This window comes from Fundulus heteroclitus, chromosome 19, assembly GCF_011125445.2.
Source record: "Fundulus heteroclitus isolate FHET01 chromosome 19, MU-UCD_Fhet_4.1, whole genome shotgun sequence".
In the NCBI taxonomy this organism is placed as follows: Eukaryota; Metazoa; Chordata; class Actinopteri; order Cyprinodontiformes; family Fundulidae; genus Fundulus; species Fundulus heteroclitus.
In genome coordinates, this window is record NC_046379.1 from 21,675,327 (window position 1) to 21,699,272 (window position 23,946).

General features: G+C 40.4%; 1 protein-coding gene across 1 annotated transcript; it reads left to right on the forward strand.

The window, feature by feature from the left end:
- Window positions 1-5,409: 5,409 nt before the first annotated feature.
- On the forward strand, window positions 5,410-18,700 carry LOC118556600. The gene is made up of 4 exons (XM_036150836.1): window positions 5,410-7,994; window positions 9,113-9,277; window positions 11,611-11,678; window positions 12,501-18,700. Exons 1-4 carry the CDS (start codon window positions 7,713-7,715, stop codon window positions 13,474-13,476), a joined length of 1,491 nt encoding a protein of 496 aa, XP_036006729.1. The 5' UTR covers window positions 5,410-7,712; the 3' UTR covers window positions 13,477-18,700.
- The last annotated feature ends 5,246 nt before the right edge of the window (window positions 18,701-23,946 follow it).

Below are 23,946 nucleotides of genomic sequence, written 5' to 3' on the forward strand. Positions count from 1 at the left end.
GGTCTTGCCAGCCATACCATGGTAAAACAGCTCGAAACCTACTCCCTAAGCTTTGAGTCTTACTACCGTTCCGCTTGGTTTGAGCGCAGAGTATGCCCACCTTCCTCCTCTGCACCACGTCAGGCAACTCTCTCGTTTTTCCTGTGATATTCCAAACATTCAAAGTCCCTAGTGTCAGTCCTAGACTCTGGTTTTTCCTCGTCTCTCTCTGCCTATGGACACGTATTCCTCTGCTTCTTCTTTGCTGACCAACAGTAGTCCATTTTCCACTGGCACCCTGTTGGTCACCAGTACCAATGCCTGTTGCTGTTTAACCAGGCCTCAACCAATCCATTATGGAGATCATGTTATTGACTAGCATGGTAGATTTGGCAAACGTTTTGTGCCAAATGCTGTTACTGACAAAAACCTCTGTGTTTATCCAGGTTTGGGACCGGCACCAAACATGAAACAGAACACCGTGCTACCTTTGAGACTGCACTGTACACTAGTTAAAACTAAATTTGATAAAGTAACCAATTGACATTAAGATAATTATACAACATGCTTCTACTAGCTTACCATTTCTTATAGAAAATAGAAATAAAAATTGGCAGGGCGTTAAGAATGATGAGGCCTCTTCGAATCTTTTTTATTTCTAACTTAAGCTTGGTCACTATTAGTGTTAATGTTCGGTTAAAGACGTAATGCAGCAGTTTTTTTGTTTGTGTGTGTGTGCGTGCGTGCGTGCGTGCGTGCGTGTGTGTGTGAGTATTTTACACCATTCTTTGGGAAACTAAGCAATACTGAGAACTCAAGCTGCTCTTCCACGTCTTCCAATCATGTCATGCATGTTGAAGTTTGGAAAATGCATTTTACATAGGTCTAACCCAAGGGGGGATTTTGTGAAATACCAAGTCTTGTCTTCAAAGTTTTTGTGTTTTTTATGTGCTCCTTTTCTGAATAATGCATGTCTTGTGGGATCATAGATGTTCTGTATTCAGACAGTTTACATGAATTTTTCCATTTCATCATAAAGATGAACTGACGAGTGGATTTACTGTTCTATGCTTGATTAAGGCCCCTCAGGTGCTTAAACATTTGGTATTGTTAATTAATCAGAAAGTTTTGAAAAACATCAGTTTTACCTTAGGTTTCAGGCATCCGGCTTGTTAGGTGAGAGAATTTACATCAGTGCAAACAGCACAGCATAGTGTAAAATTAGATAATTTGCATCTATTCTGTAGCACACGACACATGCAGTAGAAATTTAACGCGTACAAGGAAATATGTTGTAACCTGGCTTATTTGGTAATTAAATTGTGTTTTCTACCATCTTAAATTTGTAGTAAGGCTTTTTAAGTGCTTTCGTCCAGTGGAGTCATGTCTTCCTGTGTCATCAAAATGAAGAGCAGATGTGCGATATTGTTAAACAATATAATATAATTATTTGAATAAAGTAAAAATCAAAACCAGATAAGCATTCAGATGTTGCTGGCAGAATGATGATGCATGTTATCTGTTATCTTAACTTGTAAATGTTATGCATTATCAAATAGTTTTTTTTTCACAATTTTATTGAATGCTTTTGATTAAATCTAAAGTTCACCATCATGTGTGTTTAAGTTGCTGTGTGGGAATTTGAGTGACGGCTTTTGGGCTTTAGGCTTCAGATGAAGTAAGCCAATCTCCGGGGAACACAATCAAAGCAAATGACAAGTGTGGCTGCCCACTTGCATTTCACTGTCTGACTGAGCGATCTACAAAAATGCAGATGGAGATTGGCTGATGACAGACATAAAGCCGTCTGTCGGCTGCAAGTGAAAGAAAAGACGAGGGAGACATATAGAGACAGATGAGTGGACTCGGGAGAGGACCTGAGAAATGTGCAGAAGAATGGTCTGAAGCAGAAAGAGAACAAAAGCAAAGGGATGACAGAGATGAGAGGAACATGACCGGCGGCAACAGCAAGAAAGAAATGACCTCAGAGTGGGATGGAGGAATAATGAAATGATGGCAGAAAGAAGGAAGAAGAAACAGAGATAGAAAATGGGAATAGAGGGAAGAAGAGCGTAGACAGTCTTTGTCATGTAGGAAGTAGAGTGTGACAGTTGCGTGAACCTTTGCTAGTCTCCTTTTTCTGTCCACAACCCCCATCAGGCTCACACACCTTGACAGTCTCATATCACACACACACACACACACACACACACACACACACACACGGGCCAACAAACAGCTGCCAAGCCTGAGACAACCCTGCAAAGCTAAAAAAAAAAAAAAAAAAGTTGGCTCGACCGCATCTTTGACTGCAGTACAGATGAAATGAAACAAACAACCCCAGGGGAGCTTGTAATTCTCGAAGAGCCTTTTGATTGAAAGCTAAGAAACTGATTTCTGTTTCATTTTGTACTAGCAGCAACGCATGGTGTAATTCACATCACAGGCACTTTCTGCAAGTCCATGAAGGGCAGAATCATATTTCTTCTGAGATTACAAACAGTAATTCATGAAAATGTCACCATAGAAATTAAAGCAATATATTAAAGCAATAAAGACTTGTGACAAAAGTACTTTAATCTTTTACTTAATTAAAAACATAATGGTTATGTAACGTTAAAGCTCTGAGTACAGTGTATTTTATTGCTGCTACTGACCCGCTAAGTCCACACACTGCTGGATTTTCAGATTTATACAGATAAATAAGAAGAATGTAATAACATCTACATAACGTTCTCCTGGATAATCATAAATCAAATACCTTATAGGTTTTTTGTAGATTTAATGAAAACACAATTTGAATGTTGCCATTTTGAATGACTAGAGTTCCAGCTGCTATCTATGCAGCTCTATCTCTCGCACTTGAGATATCTGAGCACAGCGTGTATAGCCGGTCACATACACAAAGGGGAAGCCAAAGCAACTGTTAGTTATTGACAACTTAGCAAATGATGAAAAATGCTTGGATATATCAACAGAATGAGACAGGTGTTGTGTAGACATGAAATTACAGACAGTGCATGAAAAACCTTTGTCAGGGGTTTAGTTAAGTCAGGGACCTCACTGCAGATCATTTAAAAATACCTTGATCATTAGTCTGTTTTCTTTTCTGAATGCTGTATTTGGTATTTCAGTCTCTTTAATCATATATCTATTTTTCCTCCTGCAGTCTGGGATTCATTCTGTTGTGTCTTGGTGAATGTCCACCAGGCACTCATATTCATCATTGTGAGGAATAGCTTGCGTGTAATCATTCTACCTTAAAGTTAGTACACTGTTCACTGATGGCACTGAGGCTTTTGTTACTGTAACGTTGTGCTCAGCCTCCGCTGAATATGGGCTACAAAAACACATGTCCACATGTGGGATGTAACATTAATACAAATTTGTGGTTGGAAACCATGAGATAACAACCTATTACCCAGGTATTGTTCGGTATGTGGCAGTGTCTGGGTCTCTTATAGAGGACACACAGTCTATCTCTACAGCATGCAGCATCTCGATTTAAAATATTTTTTTATGCTAACCAAATGTTTTAAAAGTATGGTTCAAAAGGTCTTCGTTGTTCCAACAGTCGGCACTTACAGATAGAAACAAATAACAAATGTAAGTAGGAGAAATAAAAGTTGACAAAGGAGAAATAGAAAAGGGGAAGAACTGAAAATCATGCAGAGGGGCAAGTCTCAACCTTGTGACCTCTTAACACCTTCAGGGATTCCTTCCTTTTTCCTTACTGGGATTTTTGGAGAATAGCGCCAGCTGTCTGTGTCATCATTTAGCAACCAAGAGGATATAGAGAGATGCCGATGATGAATGACACCGTGTATCTAGCTGTATATTTTTGTTTGCTCAGTAACCACTGACTCCACAACTTATAATGGAGCAATAGCTGACAAAGGGATAGCACTGTGGCAAAACCTATATCCTTATGCTGTGGTAAATGTTGAATAGTAAAAGTTAGGGCTGTACAATATTAGGAAAATGTGTGATAATATGGTCAAACGTTGCAACAATATAATTTGCCATGAATATATGTAACTGTATTTATGCTTTGGGTTCAAGGCAAACATAGACACCAGGAAATAAGTAGTGTTTTCTTCTACTGTTTAAAAAAAGACTGTTTTCATCTCAACAACAAAGTAAAAAAAGTATTTTTTTGGCTTTTGTCAGCTGTTTTAGCGTAAAAGCAATTAAGTTATTGTTTCTTAATGACATTGCCACTTTATGACCTCTTTACTTTCTAAAGCCTTTTTTGCTACATTAAAGGGGCCTTGTCACATACTATGACTATAAAAACACACCAAAAAAACATATATTCATCTAAAACGATATACACCAAACATTCATCCTGATGGTGTCTACTTAGTCCTCTGAGCTTGAAAACAATTTTGCACCCGGCGCGATTAGCAGACAAATGTTGTGCCGTCTGCCAGCAGTCACTTGAAGCTATCTTAAAGCAAGATGGCAACAACTGATGCAGCTACTGTAAGAGCTAGTAGACCTAGCCCGGCTAGCCATACTCAGTTTCGATTTGCTATACAGCAACCTAACTTCAGTCGTATTGAAGAGAGGCAAAAGTTAGTCTGGCTGGCCAGGCTATAGTAGACCGTCCTGCAGTGCCTCACAGTAAAGTGACAGGTCGTTGTGGTCGAAGACCAACCAGATCTACAGGGGCTCCAAGTTCAAGTGATTCCTCCCCAGAGCCTTTACAGAACAAGAAAAATGAAAAAGACAGCCATTTCTACCAAAACACAAAAGGAGGAAAAAAGCATCAAGGTAAACAATATTTTATTAAAACACATTTAAAAAAATTAATGATACCTTTTCTTTCCCGTGAACGCAACTTAAACCCAAAATAAATGCTTCTTCTCAGTATGTTCATTATTGATGAGACCTGAATTTTATCTGACCAGAAATAATCTTCTGGATTCTACCACCTGGGGAAGAAAACTGTCCTCCCCCTCTCTCGCTCTGTTATATCAATATATCTACCTAGCTTTAGCTCCCACTCACTGAACACCAACGTTCATATTGTATTCTGAACGATACTCGTGTCTAATCCCTCTTGGCATCAAATATTTTTTTGTGCTTCTTCACACTTGATCTTGGACTTTTTCCTCGCTCTTTGCACACCTCTGCCGGGTGTTGCTGGCTCCCTCAGCTCTATTGTTTGTTCTTATTTACTCATTAAGCAAATGCGCAATATCGTACCTCCAGTCACATGGTCTTGTTATGATAAATGTATACAAAAGCACTTTGTTTATCAATAAGTAGAGCAAAAACAAAGTATAAAACACATAAATAATATATAATAAGCCATGAGGGTGCGATCATTTAATCGGAAAACCTTTGTATGCAACCAAAGTAACTTACTGCCGCAGAAATTCATAAAGTCATAGTCTGTGACTAGGCCCGCTTTATACAACAAGTGTTACAAAATATATAGCGCAGGCATGCAGAGCCTGAATGCGTTTAATTGATTAGCTGCATACAGTAATATTGTTACAGTGATGGGTTTGTGGTGTGGTGTGCAGCCATGGTTAAAACCCAAAGAGTGATGGCAGTAGAGGACACTGCCAACCCCCGTTGGCCAGTGCAAAAGTCAGTTTTTTATATAAACTGAACACAGGCTGTGTAATGCACCAAGTAGTGGACACGATAATTCAGCCAGAACACAGGAGTAGAATTAAATATTTTATTGATGGAAAAGGTGTTGAACGGCAGGAAACGGGCTGGAGCCCACTCAGGAACCATTGTAACAGTAAGGTTTGTGGCTGGAAGCAACTCAGTGGAAGGTAGTGAAAGGCCACTAACCTTCTTAGATTCCAGGAAGTTGCTCTAGATCCGATCCCTGGGCCCAACGGCTCCACTAGTTTGATGTTTCTATGGGCAAGCACAGTCAGAGGTTCTCTGCTTTAGACAGCTTGTAACCAGGGCCGAAGCGAAAGGGTAATCCGTGATACAGGCAAGGTTCAGAATCATTAGTAGATCGGGCAGAGGTCTTTCAAAGGGAGAGGCAGGAGGCTTGGTCAGGTCTGAGCGACAGGTCGTTGTACAGATATCAGAGACTAACTGGAGAATCCAAAAAGGGCAAGGCAGACAGGGAAAATCATAAAACGTAAGGCAAGGTCATAAACAGGCAGGCACACAAGGAACACTGGATGGTATGCACACACACAATGGCTTTATAGAGTCTGGCAGCTAACTGCAGAGGGAGCCAGGTATATATCGGGTGGAGCACAGGTGCTCAAACTACCACCAACGAGACAGGCAGAGCAGACAGGAATAGAGCAGGACTGATCTAAACAAACAGACAGACTAGTCACATTACAGGCTGGTAGACAGACAATAGTGACCGGGGTATCAGTATGGTAATACAAAACCATATCTTTATAAAATACATATAAAAATGCCACATTGTTACGCAATCAGACCGATGGCTGAGGGTTTGAGTTCAGAGCACGGAAATTAGTATCAGGAATAACATTTGCTTTCTAATAAAAGTGATAGAAAAATGTAGTATGCTTCACTGAGTTCCAACAAAAAGACAAAGAGGACTATTTTTTTCCCCACCTCTCACACTGATGAATGCTGAAATCTATTTGTTTGTCTCTAGATACCATTGTGGGTCATACAGGAAATGATAGACCCCTTGTTAATATTTCTATCTTTTGTTCAGTTTCTTTCAGTGATCATGTGAAAAGAAATGTTTTATTCTCTCTCTCTTCAGATGAGGGCTTTAGATTGGTTTACTTTCAAACAGTTTACTTTCAAACTATTAGCAAAGGGAGGACAGACCTTTTCGATGTAAAAGAAAATGACTATGAGATCTTAAGCATTTTCCCTAGCTGCAAGTGGAAAATCATAATTAAAAGAAATAAAGGCTTGAAAACATCAGCCTGTATGTAATTAACCTTTACAATACGTTTGGCTTAGTGAATTAGATTACTAAAATGAATAAACTTGTCAATAATTGTCTCATTTATTGAAAATGACTGTATGCAGAATACCATCTCAGAATGTCCAACTCCTTGAAGCAGATGGGCTGCAGCAGCAGAAGACCAAGTGCAACTCCTGTCAGCTAGGAACAGGACACTGGAACAATTAGTAACAGACTGCCGTGGTTCCATAAATCTTGAGTTCAGTTTGCAACATACCGATGTTTAGATCAAAATATAGTGTAATGTAATGTATCATTTCTGGTCCCAGAGTAACAAGCAAACATTGTTTAAATGCTGCAGCCTACCTGACTGTCGGTGTTGACCTCGTCCAACCCCAAACGGGTTTATTAAAAACGACAATATGCTCAATGTAGTCCAGAGAACTTGACAGTGACCAGATCTTCAGCTAATAGAGCAGCTTTAGGGTGTACTGGAAGATGAGGGTCATGAATGTGCTGCTGACCCGATCTGCTGCAACTGTGTGATGCTGTCATGTCGCTATGGAGCAATATCGCTGAGTAATGGTTCCAACGCCTTGCTCAGTCTATATAATGAAGAATTAAAGCTGTCCTGAAGGCAAAAATGAGTCCAACCAAGTACCAGTGAGGTATACCCAGCAAAGTGGCTGGTTAGTGCAGAATGCAACTGCTGGTTATATGAAGCTCTAAATGTTGTGTTTGCACTGTTTATGCATTGTACTTCTGTAGAAAGCATGCTTGATTCTGATTCAAAGTGAAGCCTGCAAACTGAAGTTTCATTTTACCAGAGGGAATCTGCCTTTTGGCTGTCTCCATGTTGAGTAACCGTCTTCCGACAAGAAAACGCAAAGTTTGCACGCCCCCTTCCCGGGGCGCAGCTGAGGTTCTGAGTTCCTGCATTGAGGGAACAGGTTTTTACATCCATGTCTATGTCTTCATTTCAGGCTATGGCATAGGCCTTCCCCAGGGCTCTCCTCTGACCCGTAATGTGTCAGAGTTTGTGAGTCGCTACAAGTCTGACGGCTTCATGGACATGCTGCATGACAAATGGTATAAGGTTGTACCCTGCGGAAAGAGAGTCTTTGCAGTCACCGAGGTAAGTCATCAGTGGGAGTGATCACAGGGTGAACGTGTATTGTGTACAAAGCAAAGCCTTGTGCCGCTATACTTTTATAAATGAGTCTCCCTTTGGGATGCGGACAAGATTGACTGCCAGCTGAAGCACACATGCACAAAGAGCACATAAAGCAGTAAAATGACATACACTCAGGTAGATTCACTGACCTTAGCCACAGTTTCACGCACAAACCAAGTGTCGATAGAAATTTCACTTTCCTTGTGTGTGATTGAGAAGTACATAAAGTTCTCGGCGCTCCCATCTCCATTCACTCCTTTTTTTTTTCTAAAGCATGAAAATCCCTAGACACAGCACACTGTCTGTCTGTATCTCATATTTCCAACTAGAGAAGCAATCCAACTCCCTTCGGCCATCCTTTTTTAAAAATCCTACTTCAAAGTTGAAATACGGTAACAAAGCGCAATTATGCAACCTTAACTTCACCCCGCACCAGAAACTTATTAGTCCTCATCCCATTTAAAGCCTGGAGAGCTGGCTACTCTGAAACAATGTGAGCATTAGCGCCAACTTGGCCCCCTGGATTGGGAGCAAAAGGAGGTCATTGTAGATGTTGATGAATTTGTCGAGTCAGCATGGGGCTAATTGCCATCAGAGGTGCCGCAGAAATTAGTTGGGGGGGGGGGGGGGATGTCATTAGTGGGCGCTGGAGGAGCTCCCCGCTGGCTCCCCCACTTTCTCTGGTGAATGTGTCATAAGATGGACGTTGCTTGAGCAAGGGTTGTGGGCGAACGGAAAGGAAACAAAGTGTTTTTTATCTAACCGTTTTCCCCTTTTACTGTCTCTCTTCTAACAGCTGTTTCTTTTTATTACTCTTACTTTGAACCTCCCACTTGTTCCCTCCTGTCTTCTTTTCCCTTCCCCAGCATGCTTTTTATACTTTATTACTACTCTTATGGGCTTACACAGCCACACTACAACAGCAGAATATCAATTGCACACTTACACGCAGTGGCCTTAATGGTAATTATTTTATGAATAAACAAGAAATCTCCGCCGTTGAATCCCTGTCGGCCTCCAGGCCCGGCAGTTTCTGGCGCTCCCTCGTCTTAACCGCGTCTCCTCTCTCTTTTTGTCAGACCCTGCAGATGGGGATCCAGCATTTTTCAGGTCTGTTTGTGTTGCTGTGCATCGGTGTCGGTGGAGCTCTGCTGACCTTGGCAGGTGAACACACCTTCTATCACCTGGTGGTCCCCCGCCTCCGGCGTTCAAATACCCTGCAGTACTGGCTGCACACCAGCCAGGTGGGTGAACACATGCGCGGGTATGCATGCATGCTCCCTCTGTCACATCACACCAAGGCAAATATACTGCGGAGATGTGCAGAGACTGCTTGTAATCTTAATATTAGTCTCTGGTGTTCAGGCACTCCAGCTGCTCCTGCTGCAAAGTTCCTACCTGCATCCCTTGCAGATAACCTACGCCCTCTGCTGTTGCAAACTTTTAATGACACCCACTTTGAGACCATTATAGCTACGACTTGGTTATTCATCACCGAGGAAAGATATAGTCTGACCTTTTTATGTTATGTTAATTACATTAATTAATGGGGAAAAAAACTTGTTAATTACCTAATTAAGTTTTAATGTTGTCTATAAATTAAGAGGCTAATTTAAACTTCTTAAATTAAGCATATTTCAGATAAGCAATGTTTTTTGTTCTGGTTCATGGCCTCGCTGTTAGACATATATGCATTTGTCAGTAAAGCAGTTTTCATCTGGTACTAATGGTTTCTTTAAATACAAAACCAATATTCCAGACTTTAAAATAACATATTACATTTGCAACAACATCGAACAACATTGAAGTAACAAATGAATAGCAATGCAGAATTTAAAGGTCACATGAAGTTTTTCTTTTTATGCAACTCTAGTCAATACCAAATGTGAGCCCTGTGGCAGTTTTAGGAGTGAATAATGGAACCAGCAGTCTGAATATCAAGCCTGCTCACATTGTTTGCTACATTTATCTAAAAGGGCACCCACTTCTGGGTAGCCAACTACAGCATCCGACAAAGTACTTCAATGCGATCCCTTTAAAATAAGGACATTTTCTCTGCAATGGCTATACAGTTCTGGTCAATACGTTTACATACACTCATCGTTATCATAAATGTCTGTAATTGAATATGACTTCAGTATAACAATTTAGTAACAGACAACTTCAGTGATTTGCTAAGGATACATTTTTTTGGTTGCACAAGTTTGAATTCACAGTAGATTTTTGGCTAATCGTACCATAACAAGTTGCTCCTTCACCAAACGTTTGCCACATTTCTCATTTGAACTATTGGTTTCATGCCAGGTACCCAACTTTTCTGCATGGTCTGCAGATTTTCAGTGGGATTGAGATAGGGGCCCTTACTGAAAGAAAGCCAGCATTAGTCTGTTTAATCAAACGGTGTTGATGTTTGGTGTTTTTTTTTTCAATGTCCTGGAAGAACACCTAATTGTGTCCAAGTTTTAATTAGCTAGCTGGATTTGTGATGAAATTAAACAATTTGCAGGTAGTGCTCCTTTATTCCAGCCACTTGGTTTAAATCACCAGTACCAATGGCATCTAAACAGACCCTCAGACCTACCAAAGGGAAACCCTTGGAGGTGCCTATTAGTAGAAGTGAGTACTTCTTTCTTGCTCTCTCTATCCAGGTTGATGCTGGTGTTTTAGCATCTTCCAGTTACTGATAGGCTTTTTTTTGTCTGGTTTGTTCAACATCCAACAACCAATTTCCTTTCATCTGAAGATGGTTGAAACTTGGATATAATTTTGAATTCAAACAGGAAAATGACCCCGAATGCAAAACTTATTTTGAAATACAAAAAGCAGTCGTTTCTTTTTCTGAAATGGCCCCAAACTCACCAATGTAACTCACCAATGTAATTGGTGAGTTTGGGGCCAATTACATTGGGGCTGTTTGGTGAATGGAATTCACCAAACAGCTGGATCCACACCAGGAAACCATCCAATTGATTGTTAGCTCCACCATTTTTTTATGAAAAAAAGAAAAGCTTGAAACAAAACTTTCACCAAGACTTTCCTGATGACTTATATAGTGTTTACTTTTTCTGTAACTTCCTTTGGTCCATTTATGTAAATATTGGTGGGAGTGTACGTATTTATTCAAGTAGAAAAACATCGGCAACCAGTTCTTGTTCTATTTACAATTTATTGAATTTTTTTGTTGTTTTATTTTTCTCCTGTAAGAAGAATGGTTCAAGTAAATCATTAAAAGCAAACAATGAGTGTCTTTAATCTTCTGACCAGAACTGGGGAAATTGAAGCATGACCTACCATTATATCTTTCCCTGTGTATGTTTGGAGTAACATTAACACTTAATTCGAAATGGATTTACTGGTGCCTTAAACTGTCTTAAAATGCCAAGCCTGACAAATATGCCTTTTCTTCTGACTCGAGGGATCTCCTTTGAATTCTCTGAGAAGAAGCTGAGAAAAAGCTGCCACAGATAGCCTGTGAAGCTTGGTGGAATATTAGCAGTCATAAAGTAGCTTTAATTTGCCACAGGTCATATGAAGTCATAACTAATTTATTTTTACTAACCATCCTTTCTGCTTGCAGAAAATCCACAGAGCCCTCAACACTACATATGAGGATGTTGGGAAGGAGCTGACCTGCCTTGACCAAAAGTAATGAGCTCACTGACATCTTGATCCACGTTTGCTCTCTGTTCACGGCCATTTGTTCTGAAACCATGCTGCTAAATGCAGCTTAAACACTTCAGGGAATTTTCATAATTCATCACGGGTGTATAGGGCTAATTACACGTTATTATAGTTGTGACATCAGATTTTGTTTTACTAATTTACATATTGTAAAATGTATTAAGAACAGTATTTGCATTCAGACCCCTTTACTCTGATACTCATACCTAAAATCCATTGAGACCAATTGCCTCCAAAAGTCAAGTAATTGGTAAATAAAGTCAACCTGTAGTAATTTAATCTCACAATGAACACAACTGTTCTGACATTTGTTATAAAACAATATCTCTATCTTTGACCATAACATGGAGGACTGACTGATACATCCGCTGTACAGGGAAAGGCAAAACTGCAACTCTACCAAAACATGGTTGTCTACCTAGAGCAGAGCTTTAATTGGAGAAGCTGCTAATAGGCCCGTGGTAACTCTGGAGGAGCTGGGGAAATCTCTTGATAGAACAACTATCTGTTCTGCACTCCACAAATCTGGCCTTTATGGAAGAATTGCAAGAAGACTACCATTTTCTTGACCACAGCCAACATGGCTCTTGTCAACAGCTCTAAATATAAAGCTTGCATGCACAACCATTCTAACATCATGTGTTAGAATCTGCTGATTAAAAGAAGACCCGCCTCATGTTGTTCTTTCCCTTAGCTTCCCTAAACCTGTATGAAATTTTGTCCTTGTACCACTGTACCTAATATGTGACTGGAAACACATACTGTCCTCTTTCTTTCCTCTTCCAGGCCCTCTTCTTGTATCTCAGAAAACTGCACCTTACACAGGAAACAGCATAAGCCTCCTCCACCGTCACCTCCCACATCCCTCCCTGCCTCCTATACAGCTGGTGAAACTGGCAGCTCCTCGCCGTCCCATGAACCTAAGGAAAAACGTGTTCATTTTGACCTGGACACGCTTCACAGCTACCGCCTGCGCACGCACACAGCATCGGTGCGTGGCAGGCCGGGCATGGTTGGCCGTCCTGGTCTCGGACTGGGAGGGTTTGGGTTCGGCAGCCTGGGCAGCTTCACCACTCCTCCTCAGATTAATCTCCACGCTAACGGGGGCCCGGTCTCGACCTTGGCATCCACGGGCTTGTTGCTGTCTCCCTTAGGAAACAGGGCCACTCAGACCAGCCTGTGGGAGGGGGAACTCCAGGAGCTTCAGGTGAAGATCGAAACCTTCCGTAACCAGCTGAGAGAGGCTCTGGCTCGAAGAGCCGAGATCCAGTCCAGCCTGGAGAGAGAGAGGAGCGGGCTGGTACGCAGGGACACCAGTCTGGAGAGAGAAAGAGACAGACAGAGGGTACAGACTATTACCACAGACAGAAGTAGCTCCACTCAGTCCAAACTCCCTGAAAGAGACAGAACCAGCCAACTGCAAACCCTGAACAATCAGCAGACTGGGAGGCCTAACCAAACAGCTGGAGCTGGTACTGTGGTTCTTGGAAGAAGCAGCCAGTTAAACACAGTGAACAGTTTGGATAGAGGAAGGGCCACTCAATCACGCCCCAGTGTTACTGTGACAGGGGAAAGGACTGTCCAATCACGCACTTCTACTAGTCTGGAGCGAAGTCTAGTCAACCAACAAAGTACTGGAAACGTAACAGTCCAAACGAGGAACACTTCTAGTCTGGACAGGCAGAAGGCAAACCCATCACTCACTCTGAACACTTTGGAGAGGACGACAGCCAACCAGTCAAGCGTAAGCAGCGGAACCTGATTGGTTCTCTGAAGCCTTTTGTTGTGCAGGAATTACCAGAGAACCAGTCAGGTGGTGCTCTCATAGCCGTGGGTCCTGGTCATTTCACTCTTTTGCCATTTTGTACCTTTGCATCTTTGGTCTTTTCCTACCTGACTTTTTCAGGTACCAAAAGATCTCTGCCACAGGTTGTTTCGTACTCACCAAGTACAAGTTCTTACCTGCCTTGGAGGCGATCCTTACCAGCCACATTGAGAATTAAACTTGTTTTATATACATTCATCTCACATTTTGCAGTAATAAAATGGGACTCCAATTAAGAATACCAGCACAAGATATTTTAGTTTGATTAGGAAACTTACAGTTGGTCTTCAAGATCAAGTATTTACTTTTTTTGCTTTTTTCATCAGATACTCAAAATATTTTATGAGAACCTGAGTAAATACATGCAGATGTTCTCAAATAATTACTTGATTCATGAAGGGGAAAAACTAACCCAACTAAGAACAACAATAACAGCCCCACAACCCTGTTAAATAGAATACAATAAAATAATATTTAATTTAGCCTTCAACAGGGAAATTCAGTATATCAGCAGCACAGGGACAAGCAAATGAAATGCACATAGATAGACCTAAAACCCCACAGATGAATATAAAATAAAACAAAACAGGCTGATTATGGCCTCATCTGTCACTAACCCCAATATTTTAAGTCAATTTCATTAGCCACACCCAGTAATCAATATTCTTCGACATGTAGAATCAAGAAATCAGTTATATATAAAATGTCAGACAACATAAAGTAGGCGAAATACGACCCAATCCAAATACACGTAGGAAACAACGGCACTGACATCTATCAGCCTGGAATGGATCACATAGCCATTTTGGTTTTGGGAGTTAACCACAGCCATAATCCACAAGCAATGAAAATATAGATCACTGGGGAACCTTCTCAGGAGTAGCCAACCTAATCAAAGTCCAGTCTTAAATCCAATTACGATGCAGCATGACTTTACACTGTCTGTTCATGCCTAAAATGCACCGATTATGAATTAAAACAATTCTGCAAGGACGAGTTGACCAAAATGTCTCTAGAGCAAAGAAAAATACATCCTGCCAGTCTTTGCTGATAAGAGTGCCACAGCCAGTTTCATTTTCCAGAAAATGCCAACTCAAAGTCACAAATTATGACCAGAAAAATAATAATGATCATTTATTAATCATCAAATAAAACAATATACACCAAGCATTCGTCCTGATACTGTGTGTACTTTGTCCTTTTTGAACCTGAAAAGAGCTTTGCAGCGGGCGGGATCAGCAGACATAAACATTGTCGCGTCGTCTGCAGCCAGTGGCATGGAACTATCAGAAAGCAAGATGGTGACAACTGCCACAACTACTGTAAGAGCCAGTAGACCATCCTGCAATGCCTCGCAGTAAAGTGACAACTCACTGTGGTCGAAGACCAACCCGATCTTCAGGGTTGGGGTTAGTCAACGTCTTACCTTTCGCTCCTCTGCTGGGCGTTGCTGACTCGCTCAGCTCCATCGCTTCGCCTTGTTTACTCATTGCGTGCATGTGCAATATGAAACCTCTGGTTATGTGGTCTTGTTATGGTAACTATACACCAAAGCAATTCCTTTGCTAACAAATACAGCAAAACTAATGTGTGAAACACAGATATTAAATGTATTAAGCCCACAGGGCACACTAATTTAATCGGACAACATCTGTATGCAACCAGATTGATCTACTGGAGTAGAAATTTGCAAAGTCATAGCACGTGACTAGGCCCCTTTAACAAATAAAATCTAAAATGTTCATCCATTAACCCTGTGATGGACTTGTCCAAGGTGTGCGAGCCCTTCGCCCAACAACTGGAAATAGGCACCTAAAGAAATTTGTAGGGTTGACAATTTTTCACAGCATTGTACTTAAAAAAACAGAAGAAACAAACTGACAAAATGATTTAAGTGGATAGGTGGAAAATGGATGTAACAAGTGATAAAATGGCAGTCCATGCCATTTTACAAGAGGTACAAATTGGCAAAAAGATGAACTGAACTGGAGTTGGATGGGAGTTATTTTGTGTTGTAGTTCAGGTTTACGATGGCAGAAAGCAGGAACTGTTTATTCATAATTGATTTTAACAATCTGCATACATTCCAGTCTCGCTTCAAATTACATCCAGAGAAAAATGTAAAAACGGAAGCTTAAGTACTGATGAAACTTTTACATTTAAAAATGAATGCAACGATGTCTTAATCCCCTAAAATCATGAAAGCTTACAATTGGTGGCAAAACAACAAGCGTGCTTTGTGTGGCAGTTTACGTCACAATCAATTAACCACAGCTGATTTTAAAAAGATGACCTCTGGCAAGTACATAGATAATCAGTAGCAAGAGGGCAGAAAATCACTTTTAATCGGTTTTAAATGGAAGCTAACTAAATTTGAAATTGGAAGTGGAGGTAGAGCCAAAACAAGAACCTCAGACAAGAATTTGCCAAAAAAGAAGAAACCATAAAGGTGAAGCTGCACAGACTGAAAATACTTGAATTCACTAAATTAAATTGACTCAAGCTGTATCTCTCTTGATATTATGCCTTGTACTTTAGCCACCATCAAAATATTCTAATTCTCTTCACTTTGTGAAATGTGACATAACTGGTGCTTGTCCCTCTGGTTCAGTTGGGTAATGGAAATATATGATAATTGGAAAGGTTTTGGTTCATTTGTTTCCCTTTCTGTAGTAGTTGTCGAACACTGATTCAGTTTCTTGTTCTCTTGATCTTTCCCGCTCTCTCTTTTTAACGAATTAAGATCAAAGAACACACAGATGGCAGGTTTCTACACATGCAAGAAGTGCAAAATTTTTTTGGCTTATGTTTCCTCTCAAAACGTCAGGATGCTGTGTAAACTATAAATGTAAGCAACAGCTGGGAGAAAAGACGCAAGCAAAACCCACGCTGCGCTATAAAAACTGCTGGGTAAACAACAGCCCAATTTGTGTTATTGGTTAAATATGGGCCTATCCAGGAGCTTTTTAACACAACAAGAGTAGGATATGATTTTGAACCATCATACAGGATCAACCAATATTATTGCGAAACGATTAATGTTTAAATTTAAAACTATAAACTAACTTTTTTGTTGTTCTCAGTGACAACTGAATTGGGATGACAAAATATTGACTTTTTTACTTGTTTTGGTCAAAATGTGACTGTGGAACATAGCTAGCACTGGAATGAACTAATGAGCATTTAGAACATGATAACAAAATAATTAATAATAATAAAATTATGAATGTGACCCGCTGACTTAGACATTATTAAACAGTATAACTCATTTCTTATGTTGACCAATGGAAGAGGTTCATTTAAGTCTGATTGGGTCATTGCCTCATTCAAAATGGCGGTCATTAACGAAGGACGAGGCGCTTTCTTGTCAGTAACCCAACAAGCTGAGTCACGATTTTTGACCCATGTTCTGTTAGAACAACCCAACCGTATAAAACCAGCATCTGTGTTAAACAAAGATTTCACTTTCATTTTAAAATATCTTATGGTCACATTAGCATAGTCTTATTTTCGCAGCTGCCTGGAAAATACCTAAAATATCAAAGCAGTACAGACATTTACTGCAATTGTAATTGCTAAACAGAGGCTGCACAGCTCAAATAATGGATGATATGCCTGAGGGAAAAAGAAACGTAATATGTAATTTTAACACAATAACCACTATTTCCACCTATAGCGTTTGTTACGGCTTTATGGGTTTTAAAGTCTTTGACCGTTTTGTGTTCAGTTATTATCCTTCCCTATGTTTTTGGTGACAGTGTGTTTTTGTTTAAGTGCCTGTTGTTAAACAGCTGAAAGCTGCTCATATACTCAGGTCCTAATTTACATGCAGTAATTTTTATTTGCAGTCGCCACTGGTTGAAGGAGTAGCACATATACCATCTAGTGATTTCAGCTCACTACTACAGATAGACCCATAGACCTTCACGTCGAGCCTAATGAACACAAGACAAGCTTTAATCTGAAATTTAGTAGGACCATGCCTAAAAACATCATACTGCCTGCAAAGGTTTGGTTCCAATTTACAAACACGGACAGTAGTAAAAACGTACTTTATCATAGGGAAATTTTGTCAGCGCTTAACACATTGTGAAGTTCTATTTATGAAAAATATATTATTGTTTTACACAGCATCCTGGCTGTTTTGGGAAGGTTAATTGTGAAATTGTGAAAGCTGAAAGCACATTTATTTGTAAAGGAAAACTTTAAATTAAGCAAAAAGAGGCTGCTGAAAAATCCACCAAGGACCCATCACAGGTTTGGTTATCTTAGCTTTCTTACACATTAAGTTTTTATCATTTTCTTTTCCCCCGTGTCTCCTCTGATAACCCCAGTCTTATGAAGGTGCAATATTAAATTGCTGCAAAATCCCTTTAATTAAGGTCCCATCCATTTCCTGGTGAAGGCGTTTGGGGTGTGACAGTTTGCAAAGACTAAGTGCACTATTAGCCTTCTGGAAGAAATTATTAGCGGGTCATCTTTGCATCAGGGAGTGACTCCAGAAAACTTGTGATTGGAACACAACCTCTTCTTATTTTGTGCGCTCTTCTTTTTAAACATGCTTATATTTTATTGTTTTGTTCGAATCTCATGCAGGTAGCCAGTTGTCCACTAGAGGAAGCTGCCTCTCTGCTTCCTGCGGCTATAGACGCTGGAAATCTTCTAGAGAGATGTTTTGTTTTAAAGATTAATTGAATCTCTTTTAGTGGTTAACACGACAAAGTAATAACGGCATGTAAATGGTGCATTTGTAAGCTTTGTTCTGCAGAGGGGAATGGTTTTACAAAATCTATCCAGCATCTAATGATGCCGTAATTCTCAATCTTATTTGTCTCTCAGATGATTTCAGATTCGCTCCAAAAAAATCTAAAAAAAAAAACAAATACTGATGTCACCTTGAATTTTTGAGTTTTATTTGGTGGGACTAATGTGCATTTCAACATCTCAACCTTTGCTGTGGTGTGAAGTGGTTGTGTTCACATGCCATGGTGTCTTAAAGGACGTAAAGTATTTTAGGACTTTTGTTGAGGAAAAGCTTGTGGTACTGGATATTTAAAGAGATACTTTTAAATTATCACTTATAAAAGTTATATAAACATATGAATACATTTTATGCATAAATGGACATTCTCATGTTTTGAAATAAACATTTATATACTGACTTACTCGTATCATGTTGTTTTTAAAGTAGGCATTTGTTTAAAGAACAGGTGGTTGTTTCGCTAACTCTGTCATGATCCAAAGTTGTTTGTGTTCTGTTCTCATTTGTGTGTAGTTTTGTTCTCTGTTTGTGTGTCTTCTTCATTTTCTTACCTTTGCTTTACCCCAGCTGATTGATTTTTGTTCATCTTCTCACCTATTTGTCCTGTAATTCGTTATTTCCCCGTTGCATTTAAGTTCTTGGTTTGGGTTTCTCTGTTGCTAGATTTTCTGTGTTACTCTGCCTTAAACTCCGTTGTCTGCTTCCTCGCTCCTGTGTTTTCCTTTTACTTGTAAGTCTCTTTGTTTCATCATTAAATCTATCCATTCATCATCATGGCTCTGCCTCGCCACTGTCGCACCTTGGGTCCTCATGACAAGCACTCGGCCCTGGGCTAGAAATGGAACAATCAAACCTGGGATAATTTAACATTATTATTGATGATGATTATTATTTTTTTATAAATTATGCAATAAACATGATATAATTAAAAACTAAATTATTTCCTCATACTTAACTTTAGATAACATTTTTTTTTACTTTATTAAGCACTGTTGATTAAAACTCCAAAGATATATTACTTTATTACTGTATTGATACAGCTAAATCCCATAATTATGATAGCAAATACTGCAAGAAAAGTTTTAATGTATAAATGAATTTTGATTCTTATTCTATCCATGTTGACCCGGTCGACCCGGGTTCGACTCCGACCCGCGGTCTTTCGCCAGATGTCTCTCCCCCTTATCCACCTTCCTTTCCTGTCACCTACTGTGTTAAAAAGTGAGCCACTAGAGCCGCGAAAATCTCCCCCCAAAAAAATCATATTTATCTTATTCATTAATATTTAGTTAATTTTTCGCAGAAGAAACTAACATCACGGTCAAGGAAACACCACAGCAGATGTGTGTGTTTGTGTGTGTGCCAAGAAACCTATTTTTGCTTTTGTGACTGGAGAAAGAATTATATAGAAATATAGACTTATCTTCTATTTTTGAAAAAATGCTCTGTTTTAAAGCAGCATTGACAAAGAATATTGGTCCAAATGCTGCTTCAGGCTCCTGGTTTAGCTGATTGATAAGATTAGACATTGTAACTGATATTGGTGTCTGTTGCCGGCAAACAGCCAAAACCTTCAATTAGGTTCATCTTCATTTTGAGCATAGGGTCAATTCCTCTATTTTCTGAGGTCATGAGTCTTATAACAGCGAAGTGTAACAACTGAAGTGGTAATCACATGTGTCACAGTCTGAGCATCTTTGCCAAATAATGGCTTGAGTCCTTGAGGCTAATTCAGAGACTGGGCTAAATAACACTTCTTTGTGTAATGACAGCTTTTAACCACAAAGTGGCACTTGAGTCCATCATTTTAACTCAAGTAAAGCCTGTGTAGCCGGTCTTACCTGCAGGGAATGACTTTGCACTAAAAGACACACCTTCCTGTTTCCAATAGAAAAGATAATGTTGGTAAGATGATGTTTAAAGATCTACTTGCTTTTATGTTGGTTATTACCCTTCATGGTCAGAAACACTTCAACCAGCAAACCTTTTGCTGAAATAACAGCACATGCTGTGGTTTAGGAAAGGAGCTGCCAGAGACAGCAGAAGCATGCTAATGACTTGGTACAGCCCAAATTGGATAAATTGAAAATATTCCCACAGTGATAAAAACCAATCAATTATCTGCACTTGCAAAACAGCTTCTCGGGACTGGGATGCGACAAACAATGGTCTCTTTGTCAGGTGTGCTGAAAGCCTTTTGGGACACACACTGAATGGAGTTGTAAGAAATCAATCAGAATCCAATCACAGAGCTGACGGAGATTGCCGCTGGATGGGTAAATGCACAGACATGTAAGCATAAAGGCTAACCAAGATGCGTTTCATGCAAAAATCTGAGATAATATTATGACCACTGACGGGTCAAATGAAGAGTATTGACTATCCAATTGCTTTTGAGCTCGGCTGTGCAGCAATCTGACCATAATGTGCTGACGAGGCCATGTAGCTTGTAGCTTTTCGGGATGGTCTCGCACAGCAGGGGTCCACTTACTTCAGTTTTCAGGTTTCAGTGTTGTACAGTTAATTGATTTGTAGACAAGACGTTATTTAGTTTCATCATTTGTATTGTGTTGTTATTTACAGTCATTATATACAAAGGAAATTAGGTAGGAGGCTGTGCAAGCCCATCTTGCACAGATCTTCCTGGGTGGAACATGTCCTAACAGACAGAATACGCAAAGCATTACCAGTCAGAGTAAATGTCTAACATAAAAGTATTGAAGTGTAAAAATAACTAGACATTTTTTCATAAAAGCCACAATAACATTTCTGATTTTCATACAGCTCCACTTTTTCTTGGCCCCTTCTTGGACTGGCCATTAGCTTCAGCTAATCCGAATTTATACCAAACGAGGAAACAAAGAGAGTTATGTAATGCAGGTAATATATTGATTTCTTACAAGCTTTTAACCGGAACTTTACCTGTAATATTCTAAACTATTAATTTCAGTGTTTAGGTCAGAATAGACATTGCACAAACCTAAATGAGCAGTTGAGGATATAGCAAGATGTTTGGGTCATATTTCTGAACAGCAGTTGAGAACGGGTGCAGCAGGTGGTGCAGGTGCAGAAAAACCCAACCGATGTAAGAAGTCCTCAATGCGGTTGTCAAGGGTTCGAGTACCGACCTGGAGACCTTTGCCGCATGTCATTCCCCTTTACTTTTCACCCGTTTCCTCTCTGGAAACTGTCATACAAAGGATAGCAACAAAAATAAATAAAGAAAAAAACTAGACAAGTAACATCCAACCAGAGTAAATGGATAAATGTGCTGATGTTTAGCAGTTGTGTAACTAAAAAGACATATTTTAGTCATATATGATGAAATTCATATTGAGAAGATTGAGTTGTCTGCAAATAAACAACCTTTAATCCACCTCCACTTCCCATGCCTCTCTTCCTCTTTACGGTGCTTTGTAGGTGGGTAAACAGCAGTCAGACACATTGAGTGATGAGTTTAGTAGCTCCTGCCAGCTGTGACCGACCCTATGGGTATTATTGGATGGGTTGCTGTATCTCTATGAGCACAGGATTGTGGAGATGGGGGTTCTAAACAGGCCACGGGGGAACAGGGGGGCGGGGAACAGGAGGGGCGGAGAGGAGGGTATCACAGACGAGGGAGCGCCCTGTGAGTACCAGAAGAGCTCCCTGGCAACTAGAGACAGGATCGACGCTATAAATGGGGCTCCCCTTTTCTCTCACCAAGGAGCAGTCACACAAAGGCAAGTGACAGAGGGTGAGAAAGGAGAGGAGGGGGTTTGGGTCGGCAGATATCGGAATGGGTATAAAGCTTCTGAAGGCTGGACAGCAGACAAATTCATGTTCCACACCTTGGCAAGCTTCTCTGCCCAGATATAGTGTCCTACAAAAGTCTTAATTTTGTTCATTTTTTACATTTTGTTATGTTGCAACCATAACTTCATTGTATTATTATGGGATTGATGTGATGGATCAACACAAAGTAGCACTTAAATGGGAAATTGAAGTTAGATGATACACATTTTTCAAAAGTTGCAATAAACACGATTTTGTAAATAGTAGCATTAGTTGACATTAAGCCCCCGAGAGTAAATCATAGAGTCTCTTTTACCGGGCCATTCTAATACATGAATATGCTTTGATGTAAACCATGTCATATTGGTTTAACCAGCATGTTTAGCTAAAGAAAAGGATTCAGATGGCATGATTCCACCACCACCTTGTGTCACTGTCAGGATGCTGTGTTCAGGCTCATGTGCAGGGGTCCAATCTATGTGTTTATGACACATAGATTTAGGCCACAGAGTTTAGTTTTGGTCTCATCTGACCAGAGCATCTTCTTGCACGTTTGCTGTGTTTTCTTTTTCATTGCATTGCATATGGCAACTTTCAGGACTTTATATCGCTTTCTTTCAACAACGGCTTTCTCCTGCCTCTCTTCAATGAAGGCAAGATTTGTTGAGCTAATAGTTGTCCTGTCGACAGATTCTCCAAACCTAAGCTGTAGATCTCTGCTGCTCCCCCAGAGTTACTTTTCCACGTGTTTATGTGGATGGACAAGTCTTGTTGGATTCGCAGCTGTGTCACACTCTCACCTTTTTCAGATGATGGATTGAAGTTTGACACTCTCAAAGCTGGGGATATTGTTGTATAACCACGCCCTGTTAAAATGTCTCCATGCCTTTACAGAGAACAACTTTTTCAGAATGTATTCAAAGATTAAATTACACTGACATTTGGTTATTGTGGAGGCACTTGTCTGCAAAGGATTTTGTTTTGTTGTATCGGTGCATAGGGGGCTGACTACAAGACGATTCTCCTATTTTCTTATCTCTTAGTCATAGTTATACGCCTGCTTTTGGTTTGCCATATGAAATAAAAATGACAAGCATTGAACTTTGAGGTAAGGGGCGTTAAAACGTTTGCAAGGCACTGTACTATGGGATTCAATTGTCCCTGAACGTGTCACAGCATTCGCACTTACTGACACTTATGGTGGGGAAACTGCTGGGAGAACATGGGCTCCAAAGGGAATGTTTGGGCTCAGCTTTAAAAGCCGCATTAAGAATTGATCACAGCGGGAGCAGAGGTTATGGATCTCTCACAGAGAGCATCTTCGGAAAGCAAAAAAATGTGCACGCCGACAATCTTGCACGCGCGCGCTCGTGTGCACGCGCAAAGCCAGCCCTTTGATGTTAATCACCGCAGCGTCATCCATTCACCATGAGTCAGAGTAGGTAGCGCTTGCGCGGAATATTGGATTCCGGGCTGATCCAAACGCACCACCACCACCCTGGTCAACCGCCCGCCACACCCTTCAGAGTAAACAAAGGCAGGCGCACGTGAACCGTATCTGCCGGTGACGGCTGTGAAACATCACGGGTCGTTTAGAGTTATCTCGGAGTTTATGCCCAAAAACGCGCCCACCTACCCTCTCCACTTTTACGCACACATAGCGCGTAGGCTGCTCGAGCAAACATGCACACAGTCGCACAGGCAGGCATGCGCACATGGGGTACACATTCCAAAACCAACCCCTTTGTCTCGGTCGCCCCCCCCTGAAACAGGGATTCGGCAGAGAAGCGTGCTTGTGTGGACCAGACTGTCTCCTCCCCCCGCCATAAACACACATACGCCACAACTCTCACTCTCTCTCTCTCTCTCTC

Coding starts and splice junctions, on each gene's coding strand:
- LOC118556600 (XM_036150836.1), top strand. CDS start 7,713: ATGTTGAGTAACCGTCTTCCGACAAGAAAACGCAAAGTTTGCACGCCC. Junction 7,995..9,112: donor GAGTCTTTGCAGTCACCGAG/GTAAGTCATCAG, acceptor TCTTTTTGTCAG/ACCCTGCAGATGGGGATCCA. Junction 11,679..12,500: donor CTGACCTGCCTTGACCAAAA/GTAATGAGCTCA, acceptor TTCCTCTTCCAG/GCCCTCTTCTTGTATCTCAG.